The sequence below is a fragment of the Arachis hypogaea genome, chromosome 9, assembly GCF_003086295.3.
Source record: "Arachis hypogaea cultivar Tifrunner chromosome 9, arahy.Tifrunner.gnm2.J5K5, whole genome shotgun sequence".
Classification (NCBI taxonomy): Eukaryota; Viridiplantae; Streptophyta; class Magnoliopsida; order Fabales; family Fabaceae; genus Arachis; species Arachis hypogaea.
Genome location: NC_092044.1, coordinates 92014952 through 92032551, shown reverse-complemented (window position 1 = coordinate 92032551; position 17600 = coordinate 92014952). Strand labels below are relative to the sequence as shown.

Here is a 17600-nt window from a genome sequence, read left to right as displayed (position 1 = left end):
GGGGTCATTCTGCTAAAATATTTCTAAGTTAAAAGCTGCAGAATTCACCAATTTAAACCCCAATCTTCCAACGGACATAACTTTCTCATTTTAAATCGTTTTTCACCCTTCTTCGAACGGCATGGACATCCCGGATCCAATTTCATTTCTAAACAGATTTGGCACAAAACAGAGATCCGTAGTCCACGTTATGTCCCACCAAAGTATGCCCGAAAACCATATTTTTCATAAAAACCACAAAGTGCCATTTTCAAACAAGCCATTTCCAACTCTTTTCAAAATCAATCAAAACATGCCATTTTCATCCTTTTTCTTTGAAATCAATCAAAATATATCAATTTCAACATCAAGCCTCCTCAACTCACACATTGACACTTTACCACGATTTACAAAATCACTATCTCATCATTTTAACCCACTTCACCCAAGTGGCTCAAACTCAAACATATAGACATATCATATACTCTTCCTCATGCCAATTCTCAACAACACCAATTCCAATAAATCATTATTGCATACAATCAATATCATACTCACCATCAACATGGTTCAACCCACAATTCAACCATAACCAATCATCAAGCATATATCACAACATGCATATTTCTCATACATCATACCACCAAGGCATCAATAATCATCATCACATATATGACCACATCATATATCTCAATCATTCAACAACATCAACCATTCAATGCCTATCTTAGGGCCTCTAGCCTAAGTATTTCCTACCACATTACATATTAGATACGGGAAACCGAAACCATACCTTAGCCGATTTCCCAAGCTCAACCGGAGCACTTCCAAACCACTTATCCACAAGCTCTCAAGGCCTCAATACCTCCAAGAACAGATTTTTCACCACCAAACCCTTTCCAAGCTTTTCAAAATCACCAATCAAGCTCCAATATTCACCAATACACAACCTAAGCCACAATCATCATACCCATACACAACATCTCAATACCCAAACATCATAGAACAACAAAGTTACACTAGGGTTGAGAATCTTACCACATCCAAGGTCCAAGGAGACAAGATTAACCTTCCCCTTCAAGAGATTTGGGTCCTATAACATCAAAGAACCCAAAATCTCAACATTTCACCCATGAAACTCGAAAATAAGGGCTGGAATTTCGAACAGCAACACGTGGCTTACCTCAAGATTGATTGTATGGATTTTGTAGAGCTCTCCGCGGTGAACGCGTGGCCGCAAACGGAGCGGCAATCGGAGCTCTAGATCAAAAGTTATGGTGGTTTGAAGATCAACCAAGGGAGAGAACTTGAGAGAGTGTTCTTCCCTCCATGGCCTCCATTTTCAGCATGTGAGTGTGTTTAGTGAGGAGAGAGAATGCTGAAAACTAGGGTTTTGGTTTAGTTATGTTGGGCCAAGGGCCCACTTTGGGTCTGTTTGGCCCTGTTTGGCCCGTTCGGTCCAATCTTGGTCCGATTTCTATAAAATTGGTACCGAAATTCTCGTCTCAGTCTCCTCTATCATATTTAGCCACAAAAATCACATTTTGGGCTTTCTATAATAAATTCTCATTTATGGGTTAATTAGCTGTTAATTAACCGGGTTTTACAAATTCCATCAAGATCAAGGCCATCCAGATCCATCTTCAACCCAATCAAGCAAAGCCCATATGACTCAAAGGCACACAGAGAAGCTAGATTAGGAATTTCATTTTTTTAAATATTGTTTTGATTTTTCATTTTCATTTTGTAAAATCCTATATAAAGGCATTGGTTTCATTTCACTAAGAAGGCTGGCTCCACTAGGGAGTATTAGGATTAGAGAGCTCTCTCTTTTAGTTTTCATTTTTTGTTTTGAATCTTGGATTGAGATTTGAAGAAATTCTGTTTCAATCTCACCTTGAGAATTCTCTCTGTTTGCTTGTCTACATAATTTCAGTGAATTGTGTTTTGAATCAAAGTTCTATTTACTGTTTTCATCTTTCTTTCTTCTGTAAATTGTTCTCTATTGGATCAAGGAAGACTTGAGATCTAGACTTGTTTTCTAGTCTCACTGAGCCCCTGAGATCTTCAATTTCTCATTGAGATTTTGAAATTGAGCCAAGCTGCTCTCTGTTTTGATTTTAAAGTGATTTTCGAAATCTATTTGAATCTGCTGCATCTTTTACTTCTCTGTTTGATTGCTATTTATACTTCCGTGTTTGATTTCTTGAATCCCATCACCCAATTTCCTTTATTCTTCCTGCAATTTAAATTTCCAGTTGCTTGATCTATTACTTTTTTTAATTTCCAGCACCCACTCCCATTTACATTTCATGCAATTTACCGTCCTTGTCATTTAAGATTTTGCCAATTTACATTTCTTGCTCTTTACGTTTCTTGTCATTTACTTTCTGCAATTTAAATTCCCTACAAATTTACATTCTGTTGCTCAACTTCACACAATTCATTCAATGTTAGCTTGACTAAACTAATCATCCACTAAAGTTGCTTGATCCATCAATTCCTGTGGGATCGACCTCACTCCCATGAGTTATTATTACTTGATCCGACCCGGTATACTTGCCGGTTAGATTTGTGTGTTTGGAAATTCGTTTTTCCACAAAAACACCAATCAAGTTTTTGGCATGAGACTTTAAGCCAAGTATTATAGGCTTATCGAAATTTTCCAAGAGGGTCAATGGGTACTTCGCCTTATAAATTGGTTTATGGCCATAATGCAGCGCTACCATTAGAAATTAATTTGAATGCTTTGAGAATATCAAAGCAGAATGATTTGCCAGTTGATGATTACTGGAATGCAATGTTTGATGAATTGAATGAATTAGACTTAGAGCGAATATTGGCACATGAAAATATGGTTCGACAAAAAGAAAGTATTACTCGAAGTTATAATCATTGAATAAGGGAGAAGTATTTTAATATAGGCGAGTTGGTTTTGAAAGTTATTTTGCTAATGGAAAAGAAATCGAAGTTTCTTGGCAAATGGTCCCATAATTGGGAAGGCCCTTTCAAGTAGTAGGGTCATATTCTGGAAATGCATATCAGATCAAAGATATCGAGTCAGGAAAGATAATTGATTTGATCAATGGAAAGTACTTGAAACAGTATTACTGTTGGTTAAATTAAAGTCAAACATGCATAAGTCCAGAAAAGAAAACCATTACAAAAAGTAAAGCCTGAAGTAAAGAAATTCAAGATGCCAAAAGTTTTGCCATGTCTGAACGCAGCTTTGCACTTTTGTTGTCCATAGCTGTAAGTGCCTCGACCTACTTAAACTTGTCGAATTGGACTATTTCAAGTTGTTTCTCATATTCTTCTCGCTTAGTCTCAATCGAAACAATTTCTTGGATGAGATTTTGTTGTTCCTACTGAGCAGTAGTCAAAGGTTTGGCTATATCAGCTCGTCTTTGGCGTATTTTGGCAAACTTTTCACTGATTTGGGCTAATTCTGTTTCAAGTCTCGCCTCTTCCTTGTCATAAAAAGTTTGAACAAAAATAGCATGAGAGATTCTTAAATCAAATTCTTCACGGGAAGCTTTGATTGGTTGAAGGGTTTTAGTGCAACTCTCCACTTCAGTTTTGATCTTAACTTCTTTGTTTTCGAGCTCTTGAAGCTTGCTTTGGGAAGCTACGCTGTCATTGGCAAGTTGTTTACATTATTGGACTATGGCAGAATGTGGGGTAGAAGTCGGGAGTTCAAAGGTAGAATTTAGAAGATCAGATAGAAGCTGGTTGAGAAGTGCATCACTGATCCAGGCAACAGGTGGATGATCCAGGAGTTTAAGAAGAGAACGAAGTTGTTCTCGAATATCAGCACTCAGCTTGAATGAAGGTCTCGGTGTAGAAGGTCTTGGAAGTGTTGGCACTGGTACAGGCACCTCATTCTCCTAGATAGCTTGGTTTAAGACAGAGATCAGGCTAGCTAAAGTAGCACTTGGAGGTGTGGTAGAAGTGCCCGAAGTTTTAGATCCTGGTCCAGGGGAGTTTGAAATCCAGCCTGTTGAGGAGGGCTAGAGAGTCCTTGGGGAGTTTCTAAAACTCTGGATCGAGACGAGTTTGAATTTGTCGTCCCAGCAATTCGAGAGGCAGAATCAGAATCTGGAGCCACTTGGTTCTCAGCAAAAAGCGCAGTCTGATTGTTTGGTGAGGTTGGTCCAAGGATTTGAGTTTGTATTGGAGAATGTTGTATAGGGTCTTTTGTTAGATCAATTACCTGTGTTCCAGGGTAACGAGGAAAAGCAATTTGTAATGGTTCAACAGACCCCGTAACTTGAATTGAATCATGAGATGTGGAATGTACCAGATCGAGGTATTGTTGCAGAAGTGGTTGATCAGGTGCCACAGGAGATGTAATTGAATGAGCAGCAGTAGTAGGCTGATATGAAAGGTACACAGTTATACATTAAAATTTATTCTAACTCAAATAAGATATATGTAGAAATGATAATGTTATCAGAATGAGTCTTGGTTTTCGAATCAATCGAGCAACAGGGTCTGAATCGGCCGTATTCTCCGATTGAGAGGAAGCAGAAAGGGTGTCTTGGATGGAATGCCCACTTCCATAAGAGCTTTCACTTAACGGCTGCAGCCGTAATTGATGGAAAATCAAAATTGAATGCTGTTAAGCAAATGTGGTTTTCAAAATATTTTAATTTCGGATACATGAGTATGTAAAAATAATTATCCTTCTAGAAGCTCTAGTAGGAGTCCTTCAACTTTTGTGTGGTGGCTGTCGGGAGGAGGCTGTGGTCTCAACTTTTCTCTTTTGGGTTCTTTTCAGAGAACCCTCAGCAGCAGGAGCTGTTTGAATTGCATATTACTAAATTTCCTCTAAAGTACGAGTGTACTTAGGGTAATAAGCAGTCCACCATTTGAAGCAGGACTTAGTGATGTAGGAGCTGTGATTATAGACCAGGAAATTGAAATTAACGTTCCCTGCGTTGTTGATTCTTTAAGAGACAAGTGTTGAAATCGTCTTGAAAAGTTAAAATGATGTCGCAGAATGGATCACCATTTCGAGGCAGAGGCGTTGGGATTGCTTGACAAAACCCCAGTTTCCTAGCAAATAAATGAGGAGCGTACAAGGTTACTTTGAATTTTCTCTTTTTGTGTTGGGGCAGCCCTGTAGGAATTACTTGGATGGCTAACAAGTTTGCCCAATTTCGTTTTGCAAGCTCATTCTCCTCATTATCGTTAGGGAAGAGTAAACGATCCAGCCATGAAGGACCACAATTTTGACGCATAAACGGAGCAAAATTGAGGTTGTCATTGTCAAAATCCTTGCAAGAATGAAAGAGAGAAAAGACAGTCCAAAATCGGTCTTCATCTGATTGTATGTTTGGGAAATTGGGTTTGTAATCAGCCAATCGGAAACCTTCGATGTGCTGTTTATCAGTACCGTCACTTCCAGGTTTTGTCATAAATTTTTTGAAAATGGCATCAAGCCATAATTGGAGAAGCCAGAGAGGGCCTCCTGTACTGATATATTGTTATCTTGGAGACAGTGGACAAATTGACCAAGCTCTTCGAAAATATGCCCTAGAAGAAGTTTGGCCAAATTAAGAGCCTTTCCTTCGTGAAGCAGAGCAGCCAAGGGAAGAAAGAGTTTTGACATTTGAATGCTTCGAGAACAGAAAATGATTGCATTCAGCCAATAAAACAAAAAGGTTACGTACTCATCATTTGTAATCTCAGTGCCTTCTCCACACATGTTATGAGCAATGAAATCACTATAAGAATTGGTTAAGGTAACACTGTATCGGCGCTCAGACTGCATGTCAGGAGTACAATTTGGAGGACTTATCGGAAGCCCTGTGATAGCGGCTATGTTTAAAAGAGACATACCGACCATTCCACAAGGGAGATGAAAGTTGTTGGTTGTCCTGTTCCAAAAACAAGTCAAAGCTCTAATCATCCAAGGGAGCGTTGCAGGTGAGAAATGGGAGAGCCTTAGTAGTTCTTGTATCCCTAAAGCGCCCCAGACAGCATTTTTTGTGGGTGCAAAGCGCTGATACCAAGCCGTGAAGTCGAATCCTCGAGGATTAATCTTTGGCTTATTCTTGAAAAGTTTTTTATTAATGAAGAAAGAAATGTTGAGGGCCTGGTTAATCAACAAATCTTCCCCCTCAGCACTAGGGAAAAAAGGAAGTTTCTTGTTCACCCTCTTTAGGGATTCAACCGGTCCGAGGAAACAATGAGTATCTACACCCACTGTGAAAGGGATCAATATCCTAGTATCATTAATATGAAGTTGAAGATCGTCAATGACTTCATCATTGACTTGATTCAGTATATGAAAGGATGGTGGTGCTGGTAGTGCTACTGCATGACCTTTACCTTTGTCTTGAGCAGCAGCATGAGAGAAAGAAGCAGCCATTGCAAAACAAGGAAAAAGGAGGTTTTGAAAGCTTGAAGGTTATGCAAGAGAGCTTGAGACATGAGAAATTTAGAGACCAAAGGTTCGAGAAATGTTGAATTTAAAAGGATTACTATAGCCGTTATTACAAAAGGAATGCGAAAATAGGTAACTTTGCGAAGAAGGCGAAGTGGAAGAAAGAAAAAGTACAAGTCTCGAAAAATGTGTCGAGTGGGTCAGTATTAATGGGAAGTTAAATGGTAATTATTGCTGATTTAAAAATTGAAATTTGAAGTTGGATTAAGTGTTTTATCTTCTTATGATGTTATCGAAGGCAAACATATTAATTCAAGGGGGACAATTTGTTAATCGAAAAATATTCTCGATTAAGGTGCGTTCATTCGAAGCAGAGAAGCAGTCAAAAATACAAGCAGTTGTCAAAAGGATGCACGCACAGGTATTAATTGGAGATACTTGATACGGGTTCGATTTAGAAATGCTTTATTAAATCGGACGAGTCTAACTGGATAGATATTCGAGATAAGTAATCGAATAAGATATTCGAATAAGTGGATCGAGCAGTTTTGGTAGTGGAGAAGTTAAAGGCTTTCATCACGCGAGGAAATCATGGGTAACGTCTATAGACAAAAAAGCGGGAACGGTTACCAAGGGATATGCATTCAAGGCTATGATTTTGTAATTAATTGTAATTATTGTCAGTTACCAAAAGTATATTATAAATACTAAAAAGTTTTAGGGAATAAATGTTGGAATTTTAACTCAGAAAAATACTCAAGCACACTCACATCCCGAGAGAATTCCTGAGTCTGCGATCGAGTCATTTTTCTGTAGGGTTTCTTCCACATTGTCTTCTTTCAATTTATTTTCTTGTAGACTTTATCTTTCAAGCAAATTTATCTTTCAAGTGTTCTTTACTTTTAATGTCCAATTTACATTTCTGCACCTTTAATTTTCATGTCAGAGCCCCTTGACTCAGTCAAAGGCATTTTATTGTTTTTTTTTTAAGTTTCAACGCAAACTTTTCCGTTTTCAATACATTTTTTTTCGAAAACTTTATTCATCTATTTGTTTTATCAATTTTCAAATTTTATTTTATCTTTTATCTCAAATGCCATCTAATTGAAGACACTTTGATGTACTTTTAGAAAATTGGTACCTGCAAAGAGGAGTAGGTTTCGTTCCCAGACCACTAGATATCGAACCACCATCGATTTGCTAAAAATTGACAAAACAACATGATTAGTTTATGAAATTAGATCAAATCAATTCCAAATTAAGGGATTTCAATGCCTTAAGTTCTTCCCTCAATTAAGTTTTAATTTGATCTAATTTCATAAAGTTATTATGTTTATAGTCAATTAAAATTTTTAGGTGCGTGTTGAGGTGTCACTTAAACGTGTTATATTAGCATATTCCAAATTTTGACACTATTAACAAAAAAAAATAACGGAAGAACTAACATGACTAATTTAAAATCTTTAAAAGACGAATTTAATTAAAAAATCTTTTAAAATTAATTTAAAAAAAGAATAATCTTTTAAAAACTAATTTGACCATTTACTGATAGTTTTTCAATTTGCTATTCCTCCCAGTCCCGGATCGATAAAAACATCCAATATTTATCATAACATAATATACTAGTTTTGTTTTATTTTTTGATATAAGCTAAATTTACTGATATTTATTTTTAGAGGTTTGATATACGCATAATGTTTAATATCTAAGAAACATATCTACTGCGGTCTATTTATTTTTGAGTAGCACATGTATCTTTTGACAGGCAGCTAATTAAGGAACATGTTCTTTTGAATGTTGGGATGGTACTTTAGTTTGTGGAACTATTACTTTTCATATCTCCAGGTCCTTTTCATAGTTGAAAGATGAAAAGTTACATATTTGAATATTTAGACAAAAAAATAAAAAATAAAATAGTAATTATAACTGTTTTTTAACTATTTTAATATCTTTGCTAAAAGAACAGAGAGGGGATACTGTGATAGAACTTTATTTAATTTTAACAATTGTTAATTCGCATCTATATTTTATAGGAAATATTTCAAATGCACCAAGAGTATCAGTGTATCAATTATTTTAACCGTTGATCTAAATTATAAAATATATATATAATATATATTAATTGAAATCAACGATTAAAACAACTGATAAACCAGTGCTCTCCAGTGCACTTGAAATGTTTCATATTCTATATTATCTATTATCGATATTAAAATATGTAGTAGTTAGACACATTTATTTTTTATAAGTAGCAGCTTAAGAACACTATACATGGGCCAGTGGTTTTAACTTTTAAGTTAGGAAATACGGACACTTCGCTGAATTGCCGTATCTATATGTCGGGCACATTTTGGACACAGCACTCGCCGATACTTGTTCGATACGCGTATCTGCTGTGTCCAACCGTGTATTAATAAAAGATAAAAATTCTTCTCCGGATATGCTTAAACACACTTAAATACCATCACATATTAGCGTGTCCAATCTTATTCTTAACATATATTTTTTAAATAAATTTAGATGTAATATATATTATTATTTATTAAAACAAAAAAATATTTTAAATACTTGATATAATTAAAATAAAATATTAAAAATAATTTAAAAAATTAATTTATATTTTAATATCAATAAAATATAAAAATATTATTTCAATTTATTTAAAAAATATTTTATATTTTATATATATGCGTGTCTTTGTATCTTTAAAATTTTAAAATTTGTATATCGACATATCCAGTGTCTGTGTTAGTGTCGGTACATGCTAACTTTTAAGTCACTTTTTGCTCTTTGTGATTACTGTAGTTTTGTATTATTATTTTGCCAAATTGAATATTACTTTATATTCACAGAAGTTGAAACCAATTTGAAAATGTACAAAAGGATTAAAATAAAAAACTATCTACCAATACTAGTAAATAAATAAAAGGTACGCACAAAAAAATATTAGAACCAAACAAAAAATATTATTTTTTATATATTCTATGGATAGATAAAGTGGCAATTATCTTATTTGTTTTAGGTTTCCCTTGAAGTTGACTAACGGTCAGATATTTATATTTAGTAGTTCTCAAATTTGTCATGCTCCATCAAATAATTGCCTTTTAAATTAAAAATTAGGAAGTGCATATTTTTTGAGTGGAAGAAGATTCCCTTATTGCTGAGTAACACGTAAATGAATCCTTGTGTTGTCTTTGGTGGAGTCCATTGGTCAATTAATGTGAAGAAATTTTGTAACTAATGCTAATATAGAAGGGTACAATAGAATAGTTATTGGTTGACAAATCATTTTCATAATTTTAGGGATTGGTCTAGTTACAGTCTAGTGTTTCCTCCTCATGGTTGTGGCAGGTTACTGTTAGAGAACTAATTGGTATCAATTTCTTTAGGATCTTTGTCATTTCTTTGGAACCCTAGCCCCACATGAACTGATTGTCTTTTTAACCTAAAGTTGGTTAGATAAGTCAATTTCAGAAATATAACTCTTAACTAAATTTTCGTTTCAACTAACTTGAGTTGACCGAATAGTTAACTCACTCGTTCACATAAGTGTCGAAAATTCGAATTTAACCTTATGCATGCAACAATTTATTAGTCAAAGACAAATCTTTAAATAAAACTTCAATTCACACCAGAGTAGTCATTAATCTATCCAACCAGAAAATACAGTAAAAAGAAAAAAAAAAACTACTTTCGTTTCACATCTATTTATGTATACTAATGTAGACAATCAAGTGTCATTTTGGTACCATAGCATCTAGTTGATATAGACAACTTTTAATTTCATTCAACGTAGCGTCCGAAACTGATTATAAAATTTAATTAAATCAAAATTAGTAAACATCAATTAAATCATTTCCATTAACAATATTTACCAAAACTAACAAGAGCCACATTTTTTGCGATGGGAAATTTAATTGGTCATTAAAAAATTCCTACACTAAAGTAACTCGTTCAATTTTAGACACCAAATTAGGTATTCTCTCAAAATCATTAAATCCTTAGTTGGTATACAAAGTATTGAATTTATTTCCTTCCCATTACAATTTAACAATCTTGAGTACCCTTAAAATCTTGCCTAATCTGAGGAGATGAAATTTGCCATAAAAAATGTCATACTAACAAAAATAAAAATAGATTTATAGATGCTTCAAACTTTTATAAATTTTCTTTGATTCACGTGACTAAACACATTTGTACATAGTACAAGTTATAAAAGTGATACTACACATTACACAACATATTTTGATCCGACATAGTCAAATTGTAAGGTCGATTTCATGTTTACAAAGATATTCAATTTAATAATTCAACAAAATATTAATATTATCAAATATAATATCATCCATATATAAAAAATAGCTTACAATCAAGAAACACCACCTAAAATGTAAATTGAAGAACAAGGATTTGGGCAGTAAAAATTAGGAACTATGGATTCAAACAAAGAAAATATTACCATACAAACTAATGAATCTCTACATGGCACTAAAAGAGGGTGTGCACTTGAACTGTATATAAATTACAAGAAAAAAAAAATACCTTGGATATTTAACACATTGCAACTTGATAAATGGTGAACAAAAGAATACACCACCAATCAAAAATGTAAAAGAATATATATAGATTGGTATATATACCTAAAAAGATACCTTTTTTTCTACACAATCAAATACCCCAGTAAATCCCTCCCCTAAAATCCCAGCTATCCAAAGAAACCACAAACTTTCAGGGCTGTTTTTTGCTCCAAAACTATCATCGACGCCAAATTAACCAAAAAAAATTTGTATTAAAGGGAAAAAACGATAAGTGTTCAACCCCATCTTACCTTCATTTTCAATGGCCATCCTCTTGTTGGGTAGGTCATTGGTATTCACTCTTCTCAGGAACCTCTGGTTGAGTAGGTAAGAGTTTTAAGAAGCTCCCTTGGCCAGGTTGATTCGCAGCCATAGCTGATTCGTCATCTATAATCATGTGATGAACACAATAAAGAACTAGCAAATTGACATGTACGACACAATTTAAGATAAATTGCATCAGAATACCGTTACTTGGCATGACGATGTTTAACTATTAGATCATAATAAACCAAGAATACTTTCACACTATAGAAAGAGAAGGAAGAAACAAAATAGTCAACAGAAGAGGAAAACAATTAATATATTCTTCTTACCAAATAGGGTCCTAATTGATGGCCTTTTAGTTTTTGTGTTCTTCTTCTTCAACTCAGCTGATAGAAAATGCAGCAATAACCAACTCAAGTTCAGCCACAAAATATGAAACATGGTTTAAGTGAAACTAAACTGAGAAGCATAAAACTCCATAGTTTCGCTGAATTCGCAAATGTAACAAGTAACAAATCTTTAGAACTAGAGCAATACATTACAGAATAACTTTTTCATTATGTAAAGAAAATGACAAAAATGAGATGTAAAAAATTAAACGAGAAAAAAATTGCAATAAAGATATATACATATATAAAAAAAATGTACAAACCAATTCCAGGTAGTTGATCATCATTCACAATTTCATAGTTCTTATATGTGTATCCGACGAAGTTAATGTCCTTAGATGACAGCATCTGCAGCAAATAATAATATGTCAGAGTTACACTCAGATTTGAACAAGTACATGTTCCACATGCACACTAATGTTCCATGATTTTTCAAAATAAGATGTATTAGTTCTCGGAGTTACCATCGCCAAATCTTGAGTAAATCAATTCACCTGCAAACTAAATGTCTCTATTGCCAGTATGCTACACGAACAAAATTATCCTAAGACGAATAATTAACCTATAGAAATTTACACAATCAATTTGATTGAAGGTTCTTACCCTATCAATGATTACATATCTTGCTACATGATTTATTGGTTTCACTAATAATTTGACAACTATAGCACCTCTTATAGATCAACCACATTCACAATTTCCATAAAAAAGAACCAACCTTTCTCCATGGGCCTGATTTTGAGGAAGGTTGAGTTTGGTTATCGCACTACACAACAAAGTAATTTAACAGAGCACGATACTCATTAGTGACAATAACAAACAACAAACAACAAACAAAACGTCTTCTGCGTACTTATACATGTATATATATAAAATACCTCCTCAAACTTTTCGAAATTTTGAGTATCTAATTCACCATTGACCTCAGGAATAAAAGCAGCTTTCATTTGGTACAACTTGTCCCACTCAATACCTTTGAACCATGGGTGAGCCTGGAAATAAAAAAACCAAACAATTATTTAGTGTGGGATTATATGGCGAAGTGAAATATGGAATTTAGAGAAGAACGGACCACAACACCTTTATTTCATAGGCTCCTTTGGTTCCAAGCCTCTGTTCCACATTACATAGAAGACGACTAATAAGATCTTTTGCCTCAGGCGAGAGTTTAGCTTCTTCGGGAAATTTTAAATGAGTTCTCCAATTTACTATCTGCAAATTTAAAGATTGGAGATGCAACAGGATCATATTTGATTAAGATAAATCAGTGTTAGACAACATAAAAGGAGAAGAATACAGGAAATGAAGATGGATATATTATGAAATATTAAGTATGTGCCATCTAAATTACAACATCAACATTGGCAACAGAAAGAACTAAATTTAAGTATTTTTTAGCACTACACCATAGAAATAGAATGTGTGATTTTCAAGTTTGGTATATTAAGGAAATAGGTATTATTTCTCCAAGACTTGTTCTCGGTAAACCAATACTCAACAATTGTAGCATCTTAACAAAGCCAATACCTCTAAGCCTTTTAGAGGCAAATATCAATAATCAATTGGACATGGTTGCATAGAATATTGGTGACTTCTACTTAAGATGTGTTTCAGTACATCTGATATAGCAATTCAAGCTAAAATTGAGCACATTAACCTAGCAGAGTTCAACAATCTACTCATGTGATTCACCTCAAGCGTTAATCATAGTTCATCAAAAGATCAGACATTACCTTTCTACAAGTCAACATTGGTTCATCGGAATAGAAGGGTGGATACCCCACCAGCATTTCATACATTATAGCTCCCAGAGACCACCTATAAGCATGATCACAGTCATATCAGAACATATTGAAAGGGATAGGGTTGAAAAGAACACAGAACTCTAAGGTATTTTTCAAAAGGAAAAATAGAAAGGAACATTATATGTATTACCAATCACATTCCATGCCATATCCTTTCTTCAGTAAAACCTCAGGGGCAATATAGTCAGGTGTTCCAACCGTAGAATAGGCCTAGAGTATCGACCAAAAAAAGTTAGCTTCAAATGCCTTATATACTGATTCGACAATGATCAGAGCAAAAAGAATTGCCAAGACAGCCAGAAACAAGAGGTTACCAAATTTTTACACACAACGAAGAATAACTATTAAACTGCGGTTGGAAGGGAGACTAAGAGTGAGAGATAGAGACTAGGAGACAGAGACTGAAAGACAGAGATTTAATTAAGTTTTTGTATTGTGTTTAGTTTAAGGTGTAAAACACCGAGTTATGTTTTAGTATCTTATTTGGTTTTAGTATCTTATAAAGAGAGAGCCCTAATTTGTTTTCAAAGAGGGGTAGACTTGAAATTGAAAAAGTTAAATGAGGGTATTTTCAAAATAAAATGTTATCAAAGTTTCAGTCCCTATCCCCAAAAATTTCAGTCCCATGTATCCCCACTTTCTGAAGATACTAAAGGGACTGAAATTTTGTGTCCCAGGATTGAAATTTTAGTTCCAATCTCTAACCACCAAACATGATACTGAGTTTCAGTCTCCCAATCTCAATCCCAGTCTCTGCAAACAAACGCGGCCTTAAGAACATATTATCAAAACTTATATAAGCATATTTTGGATCCATTTGTGTAAGCCTCGAACAGTAGTTTGGAAAGAACTGTTGCTCTTGTGGCTTTTAGCCAAAAATGGCTCTGGAATCTCAAATGGACATTCAAATTCACTTAAAAAATAAAATCTGTTCCTCAATACTCAAATCGGTATAAGTGAGAAAAAAAAAACTCTTAACCTGCAAGTTCATATGCAACAAAATATTCATGTCTCTCCGAGTATAGTGGGTGACTTACAAGTGTTCGCCTATTTTTCTGCCAATGCTGCAGTTGCTCTTGTTGAGTTCTTTTAGGAGCCACAGGACGTCCATCACTCCGAAGGGCACCACTTCTGTTATTTCCCATAGAGAAATCTGTTTCCTGAAGATTACTGCAGTCTAGTGGTTTACATAATCCAAAATCTGATAATTTCATGTGACCATTTCTATCCAGCAGCAAATTGTCAGGCTTGATATCCCTGGAATGCATTTTTAGAATCAGACTACTAAATGGTTATTCATGCACAATCAAGAAAGAATACTGTAAGATTAGTTTAAATCCCATTGCATAATGCTATTATTTACAGTTTGAGCTTACCGATGAATATAATTATGTTTATGAATAGACTCGATAGCAAGGACAGTCTCTCCTACATAGAACCTTGCCTCATCTTCTGTCAGTATATCCTTCCGCATGAGCAGCGTCATCATATCACCACCAGGTAGATACTCCATGATGAGATATAAGTACTCTTCATCTTGAAAGGAATAATAAAGCTTTACAATGCAATTGCTGTCAACTTCTGCAAGTAAGTTCCTCTCGGCTTTAACATGTTCAACCTTAAAAAGGATTAAAAAGAAATAAGCAAAATAAGGATAACACGATATTCACTTCATTGAGGTAAGCAAGTCCTGATATTTCCAATACCTGCCCTCTGCGAAGCATCTCTGATTTCTTGAGTTTCTTCATAGCATATACATGACCAGTTGCTTTCTCACGGCAGATCCTGACCTGTAAATAATAATTAAAAAAAAAAAGTTGTAAAAGATCATCAAATAAAATTTCCGAACAAACTCAAAAATATGGAAGTTAGAACTACTTCTTGAAACCTCAAAGAAAATAATCAGATTAGATTTTGGATTCAAGCAACATCTCTAGTCTCCACAATACGCATCATTGAATCCATTTTATTTACCAGAAGAATATTAATGTGATCACCAAGGATTATGATACTAACAAAAAAAATCATTCGAGTCATTTGAGTTAAATGAAGATAACTATACCTCTCCAAACGCACCCTTCCCTATCATAGTCAGGGGTTCAAAATCATCAGCCCCCATCTTATGCCTCTGAAGGCGCATGTATTCCCTCTCCTTTTTCTCAAAATACTTAAGCAGGTTGTTCTGCTCTTCCTCGGAGACTTCAGCATCAGCCAATTTCTTTTCAAGCATATTCCGTCTGCAAAGAATAATGAATGTGTTTGATTTTGCTCACTTTATAAGGAATTTTTTTCATGATAAATAATTTTTTTTCAAATGCACACAACGTTTTAGGCCTTATCAAGATTTCAAATTGCAGAAGTTGATTCCATACATATCTAGCATCATCAAGGGCGTTATTAAAGAATCTCAACACATTTATATTTCTCAAGCAATAAGCTGTGACAATATAAGATTGTTAAAATAACTACTTCAAATTGGTTCAATTGTCAAAACTTATCAATAATATCATATCTTACAATCAAAATGACTCAAACTAAAAAGTCCACATACCGTTCCTTCCTCTCCTGTAGATCCTTCATCTGCTTTTTATAATGGTTTTCTATGAACTGTTTCGCAGCTGCGACCTTCTGTTTGGTTGCACTGGAAGGTGCTTCTTCGTTTGTTGGAGGTCTTGACCCTTCTTTTCCGGTGCTCATAGTATCCTTATGTTTTGTAGACGGCACTTTATCTTTTGACTTGAACCTATTAAACCAACACCTTGTATGATCCATTTTACTAACCCCGTAAACCTGCTGTCTTGTGTAGCCTATTTCACCAATAATCTATTTTTGCCACCCATAAAAATCAAGGAACCAACGCCTCGCCAGAAGACACCAATTCACATCAATTCCTACTCCTGTTCAAACAGGAAAATAAATGAGAATAAATATACAAAAATATTGGAATTAAAAATATTATTTTGCTGATCACACCCTGAACCTTAATAAAAGATATCAAATAACAAAATAAAAATCTATAATCGTTAGACCAGAAGCAACAAGTGGATACTGACAAATGCAAATAAAACAAACAGAAATTTAAATGCTCATTTGGTATTAGAATAACGTATACAATACAAAGGAGAAAAGGTCAGTTATAACTAGTCCAATTCAACTGAAGTACTAGGAATAATAAAAAAAAATCTAAACTCAACAAAACCAGAACAATCTACCTTGATCCACCAAATTCACAGAATGCAAAACAATTCAATAAGATCCTCGCAATGCAACAAAATAAGACCTCAAAACTAATGGAAAAAAATTCAATTGAAAACAGCTTAATGTCCGAAATTCAGAATTGAACCTAATGTGAATTTCAACATTGCCCAAAAACCGTGTAAAGTATGAACCTTGGAATCCAAAACCATGATTCCCAGTTTCCCACACACTCATCTACTAGCTCAGTTAACTTCACAAAGTGCAAGTCAAATCACTCAAATGGGTATGCAGAAACATTGTCAAAAAGCAATTTTGAACAACCACAGTGACCCCATCAAACTCAAAAAGTTAATTAAAGCGGGACAAAGAATCGACTTTGACTGCAGTTCAGACATGTTCAAACCAGCCATTCACAAACCCAGAAAACAAAATCCAAAATTGAGGACACCATCAATGAAAAATCGAAATCAGAACCGATTAATCAAGCAGCAATTGCAGAAACATGTGGGTAAGAAACTAACTTGAAATTTGGATTGAAAAAGGAAAAGAGTGAGAGAAAGAGACCTGAAATTAAAACGAATCTGAAGGTGTTGTGAGAGTGGAGGGAGTGAGAGAGAGACAACTGAAGGACCCGAGATTATCGGTATGAAGAAAGCGTTGCGTTGGAGAAAGAAAGAGAAAGGACCACTTGGCAGATTCATCATTCTCAATTTCTCATGCCCCATTCATTGGGTTTTTCTAAATAAATAAAATAAATATTTTAATTACAGATACACTTAATTAGTGAATACTTACCCGATTTACATCATTTTACTTATCTCGTTTAGGCTTATATTTGGTTGAAAAGAAAGAAATAAAGAAGAAAAAAATAGAAAAAAAATAGAGTGAATTTTTATTTTCTTTAGATGTGTTTGGATAAAAAAAATAAAAAAAAAGAAATATTATAAAAAGACAATTTTATCTCTATATTATAAAATATATTAAAAAAGTAAAG

The 17600-nt window shown here is 34.3% G+C and overlaps 1 protein-coding gene across 1 annotated transcript; it reads right to left on the bottom strand.

Moving 5' to 3' along the window:
- Positions 1-10670: 10670 nt before the first annotated feature.
- Positions 10671-17359, bottom strand: LOC112711220 (uncharacterized). The gene is made up of 14 exons (XM_025763831.3): positions 17171-17359; positions 15960-16305; positions 15471-15645; positions 15115-15198; positions 14785-15026; positions 14446-14665; positions 13539-13618; positions 13337-13421; positions 12684-12815; positions 12482-12595; positions 12322-12369; positions 11867-11951; positions 11544-11600; positions 10671-11334 (listed from the first exon to the last, which is right to left on the bottom strand). The coding sequence occupies exons 2-14, from the start codon at positions 16178-16180 to the stop codon at positions 11234-11236; spliced, it is 1644 nt and encodes a 547-aa protein (XP_025619616.1). The 5' UTR covers positions 16181-16305; positions 17171-17359; the 3' UTR covers positions 10671-11233.
- Positions 17360-17600: the final 241 nt, after the last annotated feature.

Bases quoted from the DNA above. Each gene is read 5' to 3' on its own strand.
- LOC112711220 (XM_025763831.3), bottom strand. From the start codon at position 16,180: ATGGATCATACAAGGTGTTGGTTTAATAGGTTCAAGTCAAAAGATAAA. The intron at 15,646-15,959 runs GTATGTGGACTT...TATTCTTTGCAG, and splicing joins CTACAGGAGAGGAAGGAACG to ACGGAATATGCTTGAAAAGA. The intron at 14,666-14,784 runs GTAAGCTCAAAC...AATGCATTCCAG, and splicing joins AAACATAATTATATTCATCG to GGATATCAAGCCTGACAATT.